An 11510-nucleotide genomic window follows, 5' to 3' on the forward strand; every position below is an offset into this window, starting at 1 on the left:
ATATGTTATTGATGTTAAGTGCCGTCAAAGTGGTTCCGAACCATAGCGACCCTGTATAGGGTTTCTAAGGAGTGGCTGGTGAGCTTGAACCACCCACCTTGTGGTACATACTGACTTTGCAGTCTAGCGCATTAGCCCACAGTGCCACACCAGGACTCCCATACACACTCATACATATACATGAAGGGGCTTCAAAAAGTTTGTGGCAAATGGAATGATAAGATAATGGAATTTTTTTCCATGAACTTTTTGAAGGCTCCTTAAGGCGGCACTGGAGGCACTCACTCATCTCTGTCAAGAAATTTGGAAGACAACCATCTGGCCCACTGATTGGAAGAGATCCGTATTTGTGCCTATTCCAAAGAAAGGTGACCCAACGGAATGCAGAAATCATCGGATAATCTCTTTGATAGCCCATGCAAGTAAAGTTTTGCTAAAGGTAATATAGAAACGGCTACAAGGATACATTGACAGAGAACTTCCAGAGGTTCAAGCTGGATTCAGAAGAGGATGTGGAACGAGGGATATCATTGCTGATGTCCAATGGATCTTGGCTGAAAGCAGAGAATATCAGAAAGATGTTTACCTGGGCTTTATTGACAAGCTAAGGACAACATTGCAAAGTATGGGTATTCCGGAACACTTAATTGTGCTCATCATGAATCTGTACCTGGACCAAGATGCAGTTGTATGAATAGAACATGGGAACACTGAATGGTTTAAAATTAAGAAAGGTGTGAAACAGAGTTGTATTCTTTCACCGTACTTATTCAGCCTGTATGCTAAGCAAATCATCCGAGAAGCAGGGGTCTATGAAGAAAAATGTGGCATCAGGATTGGAGGAAGACTCATTAACAACCTGCGATATGTAGATGATACAACCTCACTTGCTGAAAGTGAAGAAGACATAAAATATTGATGAAGATCAAAAAGCACAGCCTTTGGTGTGGATTGCATCTCAATGTAAAGAAAACAAAAATCCTCACCACTGGACCAATAAATAACTTGCTTATCAAGGGAGAGAAGATTGAAGTTGTCAAGGACTTCATTCTTCGTGGGTCAACTAGCAACACTCGCGGAAGCAGCAGTCAAGAGATCAGACAACGTATTGCATTAGGCAAATCTGCTGCCTCTTTAAAGTGTTGAAGAGCAGAGATGTCAGCTTGAGGACTCAGCTGCACCTGACCCAAGTCATGGTGTTTTCAATAACCTCATATGCATGTGAAAGCTGGACAGTGAATAAAGAAGACCATAGAAGAATTGATGCTTTTGAATTATGGTGTTGGAGGAGAATACTGAAAGTGCCATGGGCTGCCAAAAGAACCAATAGATCCAATGTGAAAGAAGTGCAGTCAGAGCGCCCCCTGGAGGCCAGGATGGCCAAACTTCATCTCTCATACATTGGACATATTGTCAGGAGGGACCAGTCATTGCAGAGGGATATCATGTGTGGTAAGGTGGAGAGTCAGTGAAAAAGAGGAAGACCCCCAATGAGATGGATTGGCAAAGTGGCAGCATCAATGTGTTCAAGCATGGCAACAATTGTGAGGTTGGCCCAGGACTGGGCAGTGTTTCATTCTGTTGTGCATAGGGTTGCTATGAGTCGGTACCGACTCAATGGCACCTAACAACAACAACAACAACAACAAACATACTTGAAATAAATTCAAATATATGACTACTATTGAATATATAAGGACCTCTGGTAGCGAATCAGGCTGCGAACCGCAAGGTCAGCAGTTCGAAACTACCAGCTGTTCTGCGGGAGAAAAATGAGGCTTTCTACTCTTGTAAAGATTTATAGCTTTTGAAACCCTGTACAGGGTTGCTATGAGTCGGAACCGACTCCATGGCACATAACAACAACAACAACAATTGAGTTTATGCTAAAACCACTAGAAAGTGCAGCAAACAGAAGGGCTGTAGATCCATGTTCACACTAATGACAATTTACGCCAGCGTCATGTCACAAAGGTAACTGACAGGGCTCAAACTTTCCTCTGTGTGCAGCAGGCACTAGAGGAGTAGTCCATTCTCAGCTAGACAGTTGACAGGATCATCACCATTGGCTGACAGTGTTCCCTGTACTTGGATAGTGTGTTTCCTGATGACTTCCAGCGGCTCCGCTCCCTCCTATGGCAGCTCACCTTTCTTTAATGAACCCTTTCTTCCGGCAGTTTGAAAGTTGTTTGGTTTCTTTGGGAGTATTAGAAAGAAACAATGGACAACTTGAGACCGGGACACAAGGGCCATTGTTATTGCTGTTGTTAAGTGCTATCCCAGGGGCCATTAACCGTTTTTAAATAGATGAGTAGCAAGATGAGTTTGCTGTTTGTTTATTATAATTAAAGGAAAAGAAAAAAAAAACCCAAAACATTTAGTCTAGATAAAGGGATGGAAAACCTTTTTTCTACCAATATTTATAATATCATTCACGGACCATGCAAAATTATCAAATTAAAAATTGTCCTGCTATATTTGGTCAAACATTTAACTCACCCCCAATGATGGTTGGTGTGGCACTGTGGATTAATGCCCCAGACTGCAAAGCTGATTAAACTGCAAGATCGGCAGTTCAAGCTCACCAGCTGCTCCTTGGAAACCCTACACAAGGTCGCTATGGGTTGGAATCGCCTTAATAGCAACAAATGATGGCTGGAACTGCGAGTTACCTTGTAATGTAAGACCAAATGGTTTCAAGGGCCTAATACGGCTCATGGGCCAAACGGTCGGTCCCCAGCCCTGGTCTAGATACAGGTGTTTCAGTCATGTGGACCTGAGATGACGAAGACCAGCGCTAAGGCCTGCGCAGCTGGGTGCCACCCTCACAGTGAACACTGTAAACTGACATGAGCAATGTCCAGATTCCTCCTGATAACACCTTCAAAGTAGGTGAGATGAAGTCTTGACCCCTCATTTCTAAGGAATTGATAGGGTGTACATAATTTTCTATTTGATTAGCAAGACCTGACACTCTCCCAGAAACTGTGGGGTGGCTGGTAGCTTCGGTTTAGACTCAGAGAAACTCCTTCAACCCCACAGGATGTTTAGAAGTAGAGCCACTTCCTACAACCCTTCCACATCCCAGGCCAGTCTCCAATTGTACTGATTATGATAGTTTATGATGAGAGATTCCGCACCCAGAGCACTGTTTTAAGGCTGTATCTTGATTTTCCTAATTTAAGAATAGACGATGTATGCATACAATCCAGTGACATGAATACACTCCGCTGCACAGCCCTTACCATTTCCAAATGTTAGCAAAGTAAAATGGCTGAAATGGCACATGCTGTCTTATACGAACGGCCTTCAAAAAGTTTATGGGAAGCTTTCAATGTCTTTTAATTCTATTTTTCATGAAACTTTTGAAGCCATTTCGTATATATTTCATCACAATAAAAATAATTTAAAAATACAAAATTGACATGAATACTCCATGCTAATCCCAGAGTCCTCCCCACCCTTCTTCCCTCCAAAAGTAAAAAATAACATATTCACATCAAACAAAAGGTTCGAAAGGATATGCAGTGAAAATCTGCTCACCACCTCAGTTTTTCTCTTTAGAAATAATAAGTTTTTGTGTATTCTTTCAGAGATGTTCTGTAAAAATATTAGCCAACTGTTTTAATTTCAGAATGAGTTGAAGAAATAAACCAAGTCTGTTGAAGTGAAGGAGCTCTGGTAGCGTAGTGGTTATGAATCGGGCTGCAAACCTTAAGGTCAGTGGTTTGAAACTACCAGCTGCTCTGTGGGAGAAAGATGAGGCTCTCTACTCCCGTTACAGGGTCGCTATGGGTCGGAACCGACTTGACGGCACTTCACAACAACAACAAATTGAAGTGAAAGGCATGTATGTATCAGTGTATATATGTTGCAGGTGACTTTCTTGTTGCCGGTTCTTGATTTTCCCATTTTCCCAACTTCTGCTTGGTGTCGGTATTGTTTGGCTGCAAATAAAGAAATGGCCTTATTTGTGGCAAAACGTACTAACAACACCAATAATAATATAAAGTAGCTCAGATACGAACAATCTCTCCATATTCCCTTACAAAAATGGGAAGAGAAATACTGAAGGGTGAACCATTTAATAGGAAGTCAGCCTCGAGCTGAGAATTGGCCATGTCTTCTTCCTTTTTAACCTCACGTTTCAAAGTAGAAACACCTTAAACAGGTTAAGTAGGGCAGAACCTCCCTCACAAGGTGATTATAAAGTTGGGGGCAAGTCGCGCTTTGAACACCCACAAAGTTACCAGTAGTGTGATTTACCCTTTGCACTGTCATAAGGGCAGAAATTTTTGAATATCTTAGCCAGATCAAAAGAAAGCGTAGATAGACAGGTGCAGTTAACTTGTGGGTTGATTTTAGCGTAGTCTGGAATGCTGTTTAAAACTCGCAACTTTAACAATTCATTAGAAAAGAGGTACATATTTTTATATCTCAATTTTGCAAATGGAACCTAAAGCAACTGCAGGCACTTGCATTCGATTCAGCTCCGTTCCCAAGCCTACTGAAGCCCTTGAATTTATACAAATGCCGCTTGGCGGCGCAAACTGTCCAGGAGCCTCGTTAGCGCAGTAGGTAGCGCGTCAGTCTCATAATCTGAAGGTCGTGAGTTCGATCCTCACACGGGGCATCCGCACTTTTTTTCCGCGGCCCTACAGGGTTAATACAGTCAGAGGGACAAAGCCTCACCATCCTGTGTAAGGGATGCGGGTGTTTTTCCAGGTGCTGCAGTATGGGCTCGGGGGCGGGCTGGGACCGGATGTGTGCCCGAAGGAGAGGGGGCCCCGGGGTCTCTGCATGAAAAGAGGACATCATTGGTGCTGCATGAAAAGAGGACATCAGCAGCAGGACGGACATCAGCGGTGCTGCGTCTCCTGGGACACACTTAGAAGGTCTGCCGGCGCGGGAAGGGCGAGACCTCCTGGGAGTAGGGTTGGGCTCTGCGGGCCGGGAGCTAGCTAACGTCAGAGGAGCCAGGGTCTCCCGGGGTGGGGCGGGGAAACCTGGCTCTCTGGGGGCGGAGCTGATCTATAGGGGCGGGGCTAGGCACTCCGGAGGCGGGGCGCGGCTTTCAGGCGTTTCCGGCGCGGCACGCTCACGCCTTTGGGTGGGGCGGGGCCGGCGCGTGCGCAGAGCGCGCCGGCGTCGCCGTCTGGGCCGGCATGGCGGTGTGCGCTCGGCTCTGCGGCGTGGGCCCGGCCCGAGGGTGCCGGCGGCGCCAGCAGCGCCGGGGCCCTTCGGAGGCGGCGGCGGCCGACAGTGAGCCCGACACAGACCCTGAGGAGGAGCGCATCGAGGCGGGCACGGCACTGGCCGGGGGCGCGCCGGGTTCCGCAGCTCCGCGCTGCTGGTTGCTGGAACTGCCGCCCGAGCTGCTGGTGGAGATCTTCGCGTCGCTGCCCGGCACCGACCTACCCATCCTGGCCCAGGTGTGCACCAAGTTCCGCCGCATCCTGCACACTGACACCATCTGGAGGCGACGCTGCCGGGAGGGTGAGTGCAGGGGGCCTTGGGGGCCCAGGGTCCCCGAAGAGGCACGGGATCTCCGCTGGCGCATGGGGTCTCCGCAGGGGCAGTATGTTCCCGCTGGTGCAGGGTCCCCGAAGGGGCCATGGGTCTCTGCTGGCACAGGCGGCCCTCCTCGGAGTGGCTCCTTGGGGCTGGCTGATAAAGGACCCGACGGGTCATTTGCTACAGAGTCTCAGTCCGGGCAGGTGGACCTTACCAGGGCAGAGGCTTGCCTGGGAGGTTGTATCCGGGGAGGGTGACAGGCGGCCTGGGAGGGCCCACTTGGGAGTGGGTGACCTCGGGGCAGTGCCGTTTTGGGGAGTGGGGTTCTGACAGCATTGGATGACACCAGAATGACTGTCTAAAAATTCTATGCGGTGTTTCAGCAGAAATTTATTATATTTTAGAAAACTATCCCTGTAGCTAGTCACAAGGAAAACAGCTTTGAAAGCCAAACTTACATGTGTCAGTATCCCTACAAAGCTAACACTATGCTCATTTACTTTTCATTTAAAATTTTTACTGTGTATCCAGTGAAAGTTTACAGAGCACATCATCAGTTTTACATTCAATAAATCATATACTTTGTTTCATTTCAATGATTGCAATCTCTTGCATGTATCCCTAGTTAACAGTATTTACATCTTTTCACTCCTCTCTGTGTCTCCCACCTTCATCTTTCCTCTGCTAACCTCCTTTCTGTTATATATTGCCTTCCCCACCACCCAAATTAACATGTGTCTACGGCCCCTAAGAACAGCAACAGCCCTTTTGCCCATTTACTTTTTGAATCTCATAATGACTGGGCAAGATGGAGTTCCCAGGTGGAGAGCAGAGCCTGGTGCTACCTGCCTTGGGGGTGACTCCAGCTGTGAGGACACAGGACGTTGAGGATTCGAGGGGGTGATGGAAAGCTGGAGTTGGTGGGGGGGGGAGGGGGTGTGTGTCAGTGCATTACTTGACTGTGAAGGCGAGTAAACTGAAGCCATTGGCTTTCCTCATTCCTCCCCAGCCCTTGGGGAGCAGACCTGCAGGTACTCCCAGGACAGAGATGGATTGCACTTGAATAAAGTTAGGGGAACAGGTCTCCTCAATGTATAGAGAGCCAGGGGGAGTGCTTGGAGAGCAGGTATCATCATTTCTGTTGATGTGTTTGACGATAAAATTGAGGGATTATGATGGCAGCAGGGAGGGAACACAGGAGGAAAATGTTGCTCCGTGTAGATTTCCAGACTTTCTGGGTTTCGCTGTGACAGATGTCTGATGTTCACTCAGCTCTGTTTTGGTGTAAAGGATAGGTTATTGCCAATAATGCAGCATTGCAAAAGGAAGAAAGCAAAAAACAATCAGACTTCTTGCGATCAAAGGGAAGCTTCTCTATCTGTGTGGACCTTAGAGTGAGTGGTGTATACATCCTGTCCCCACGGGGGTCTTTACCATCTATGTGCCATTGCATACGCGGGGGTCTCCAAAAAGTTTGTGGAGAGGTGGAATGAAAAGTTAATGGATTTTTTTTCCTGGCCTTTTTGAAAGTCCCCTTGTGTATCCAGCACAGACTAGACCCTTATTGGTAGACCTGTAAGCTTTCTGGTTTTCTTTGTTATAATCAGTGCTATGAAGAATGTCTTTGAGGTCTTTGGAGACACTTAAAAGGTTTAGATGTGTCTTTTAGAACGTCTGGCACCACATCCCTTGTGTATACTCCCCAGTGGGAGGGTGTGGTCATGGGATGTACACTTGCAGTGAACCTTTGAGAACCATTGTGGAGTTATTCTAATCTGCACTCCCCAGCGTGGTGCATGGGAAGAAGGCATCTTTCCAAAGCCTCCCACCCCCAGGCTTACTCATCTCATCTTGTTGATAGTCCAGAACCTGGACTGTAAGCCAGCTGAGCTGGGTTGTGGCCCGGGCTTTATTTATCGGGGAGACCCTGGACAACTCACTTCTTGTCAGAGGAGTGGGAGTCACAGCGGTGCGGACCCCAGAGGTTTCTTTGAGTGTGAAATGCAAAAATGTGCATGCACTAAGTGCTTCCTTCTAAATGGTAGCTGTTTTGCTTCCTGGCCTGCTTTTTTTCACCTTTTGTGAATTGCCTATCCCTGTTTTTTGGTCTTTTGTGGAGAAAAAAACCACCACTTTATATTTGTAGTATTAACCCTTTGTCACCTGTGGCTAAGTAAACAGTTGTCTCTTTGTTTTAAAACAGAGGTAAAGGAAAGAAAACATCCTTTCCTGCTCTCAGTAACCTCTTCATCTGCTTTGTCTGGCAGAAGAGTCAGACTCACCACACAAGTCCCCTTGTACCTGCACGAGCCCTTCGGTCCATCCATAACACCTGTTGGGTGAGCTCCAGGGGTTTGTCTGAGGAGCTGCCAGGTGTGTGGCGCACCTTGAAGAGCAGAGACTAAGAGAAGGTGCTTTTGTGTGAGCATCCAATACAGGGGAAGTGACCCTGGAGTCCCAGCTCCGGGGGTCTCTCTAAAAGGATACAGGCACGCCCCCCTCATTTTATTGCGTGTCGCAGATCCTGCGATTTGTACACCTGGATGGCCTTGGATGCCATGGCTCCAACGGCGTGTGTCCACTTGTGGCTTTGTGTCCCGTGCTGGTCATTGTCACAGTATTGCAGCCTTCCTCATCAGAGTGCACACTTCCTAGGCCACAGGCTAGTGTCAGCATCACCTTTAAATGTACCAGGAAGCCAGAAGGTGGACTCGAACCTGTAACATCTCCGCAGGCTGCCTTTGTACACTTTTCTGGGGGAAAACACAGAGAGAAGGTGGATACAGACGTACATAGAAGACTGCCTGACCCTCCCTCTACACAACTTTTGTCGGACACCCATCACGGGCAGCCACACTTGCCCCATAGGCCTTGTGATAGGAGGGGAACTTTTAGTTTGACAATTTTAAAAATGGGAAAACAACAGTCATAAGACATTTGTATTTATAGACCTCCCCAACAAATAAGTGTTGAATACTTTGTAGTCTTAAAAAACTTGAAAAAGAGAAACGTTTATTACTTTTGTTTGTTGAGCCTACGTGCAGCCGCCCTGGCTTTCTGAGCGGTTGCTTCTTCAGCGTAGAGTCACCGCACCCCATCACACGCTTGCTCTTGCGTCCTCTATTCTTTTTTAAAGACAACATCTTAGCCGATCCTTGCGTGCCCTCTGCTCCCCACTCGCCTTTTACTCTAAGAAGCGCTGCCACTGCTTTGGTTTGCACTTTTTCCAGGCCTGTTACTAGCACATGTGTACACATCACCGATGTCCAGTGTTTTGTGATATTTTAAATTTCAAAAGTAAGTCAGACAGCAGCTTTTTTTTCCTTCACTCAGCTTATGTCTGAGGGTCTGTGCCTGCTGACACACCGAAGCCTCGTGCGGTCTTTTTAATGCTGTGTGGGGGTTCATAATGGTTTATTCCCCCCCTTCTTTTCATCCTTTCACGGTGTTGTTGTTAAGTGCTGTCGAGTCGATTCTGACTCATAGCAACCCTGTATAGGGTTTCTGAGGAGTGACTGGTGGGTTTGAACTGACAACCTGTGGTTCGAAGTCCAGTGCTTACCTTTCTGCGCCACACTATAAATAGTATCACAGTGAAGTTTTGCATCTGTAATTCTTGGATACACCTGTGTGACGATTCCTCTTAAGGCCCAGTGTGCTGTGTCATTGCGGGATGAGAATTGCACTTTTAGCAGGATTACTTCCTCGGGTTTCCTAGGCTGTGGTCTCTAAGGCAGCGGGCGACCAGGTGTTTCTCCTGTGGAGCCTCTTGTTGGGTTCGAACCAAAGGAGCTTGTGGTTATCAGCTAAGTGCTTAACCACTGTGCCTGCCTCCAGGGCTCTCATCATCTGGCTCTGCCCATTTTCTTCCCAACATGTTGTCGTCTGCATCCACACCCGTCATTAGGACCAACTACGCCACTCAGGGAAGGGAGAGAGCCGTCGCAGAGTACGGGCTGTTTGTGGTCTGTGGGACCCACTGCCCTTGGGGTCTCTTCAACACCAAATGCCCCATCTTCAGAAGCCAGTGCCCATCTGGCTGAAAACAGCATCTCGCTTTCCTCTGGTGACCAGTGAGGCCCCATGGAAGTCCCTGTGTGTTTGCTTATCTTTGCTGTCTTCATATTGTTTTTCCTGTGATTTGTGGGCTCAGTGCATATAATCGGGGTAGATTTTATTTTTGTAGGCATTCATCATTTGAGGTGCCTTGGAGTTTTCAGTGCTTAGGCACTCGTTGCTCACTGCAAGCTTGGCAGTCCAAACCCCTCCCCGGTGCACCTGCAGAAGGAGGATGATGCAGTCGGCTTCCGTAAACAGCCCTGGAGATCCTGCCCTAGAGAATTGCTGGGTCAGAATCGGCCCCTGTGGCTGGGGGTTTGATTGATTGATTTTTTTGGGGGGGTTGTCGCCATCATTTACTATTCAATATCATTTATTGTGACCTTGCTTTACTGAGACACAAAATTCTAATCTAATCAGAGTCATGAAATTGTCAATTTGTGCTGAAGTACTCACTTCTGTCCCTGGGGTGTGAAGCATCTCCGTAACTAGATTTCCGGAGTCTCGTACGTTCTCTCTGGCAGCTTCATTGAGCGGCATTTCCTCATCATCTAGGTCACAAGTCAGACAACTGGCATTCCCACCCGGCCCCTGTAGTTGGTCTGCGCCATTGCAATTGGGATTCTATATGAGAATTGTGGCTATGGAGTACCTTTGTGTTGGGTTTTACTTGTCTGGGCCCTGAGACTGTCTCCTTCCAATGAAGTCGTTGTTGCTAATGCTCAGAATCTCCAGTGCCCTCGAGTCGATTCTGCCAGTAGTGACCCTTGACCCTTGAGAGCACAGTAGAATTGTTCCTTAATGTTTCTAAAACGAGTCTTTATGGGAACAGACAGCCTCATCGTTCTCCTGCATGCACCTGGTGGGCTCGAACTGCCAGCTTGCAGCCCAATGCCTAACCCACAGTGCCACCAGGGCACCCCATGGTTGTTGTTGGTAGGTGCCATCGCATTGATTATGAGTCATAACAATCCTTATAGCATTTCCGAGTAGCAACTGGTGGACTTGAACCATAGATCTTGTGGTTCAAACCGACCTTGTGGTTGAGAGCTTATCCTACAGTACCACACCGGGATTCCACTTAGCAGTATATACATTATATGTGTGGGTCTGTGGCCTAACTGCCCCGCATGTTGGGGAAGGGAGTGACTCAGACTGCAGTAGATACCAGGCAGTTTGGATCTGGTGGGTTGAATATTTTCTAGTGGGATTTTGCTGGGCAGGTGGACGATGTTCCTCCTGAGATGTCCTGCAGGGGGCATACTCCCGATACAGGGCAAGCAGACAGTGAGTTAGCACACTGCACCCTCTTACAGGAAGCCTAGCAGAGCCGGGCTGGGGTAAGGGGGCGGGGAGAGCACAAACTCTGTTTTTGACGCATTATTCCTTTGGCCGGAGGCCTCCTGCCATTACTGCGTGTCAGGCTATAAATAAGTCACCATTTCTCGGAACCGCGGCCAAGCAACTGTCCTCTGCTTTTGCCGGTGACAGGGCTGTTCTCCAGCCAGGCCTAAGCGCCCACAGTCTCCGTCTAGGAATGCTAGCCAATCTGAACCCTGTTTGTTTGTTTAGTTGTTGTTACTGAGATTAGACAGACCGTCCACCGAGTTGACCTTTTCCAATGTGTCCAGTTCACTGACACGGATCTCGTCCTCACCTTCCCTTTCTGAGATGTCTCTCATCCATGAACGCACACTCACTGCCCCTGACCTTTCAGTTCCTGTTGTCACTTTGTTCCTGTAGAGGTAGATCTTAAAAGAACCCAAGGCTCAAGGCAGACACTCTGTGTTGGTAAAGTTGCACTGTTAGTTTTCAGAAGACGTCAGGGGTTATTTTTGGTTTAGGGTCTGAAGATTCCAGGGTATTACGTTTGGGAGCCTCCACGGCCCCATAAAGTCCAGAGTCAGTGAGAATTTGAAATTCTATTCTGTATTTCC

The 11510-nt window shown here is 47.7% G+C and overlaps 1 protein-coding gene and 1 non-coding gene across 2 annotated transcripts in view; both read left to right on the forward strand.

Annotated features, from left to right (window-relative positions):
• Positions 1-4560: 4560 nt before the first annotated feature.
• TRNAM-CAU lies at positions 4561-4633 on the forward strand. Its single transcript has one exon. It is a non-coding gene; the product is annotated as a tRNA-Met (tRNA).
• Positions 4634-5165: 532 nt separating this feature from the next.
• FBXO31 (F-box protein 31) overlaps positions 5166-11510 on the forward strand; it is a 34745-nt gene continuing 28400 nt past the window's right edge. The window contains exon 1 of the mRNA XM_006860117.1: positions 5166-5496. Coding sequence (XP_006860179.1) covers positions 5166-5496 — 331 coding nt within the window. The remainder of the gene's footprint in view (positions 5497-11510) is intronic.

This window comes from Chrysochloris asiatica, unplaced genomic scaffold (assembly GCF_000296735.1).
Source record: "Chrysochloris asiatica unplaced genomic scaffold, ChrAsi1.0 scaffold00037, whole genome shotgun sequence".
In the NCBI taxonomy this organism is placed as follows: Eukaryota; Metazoa; Chordata; class Mammalia; order Afrosoricida; family Chrysochloridae; genus Chrysochloris; species Chrysochloris asiatica.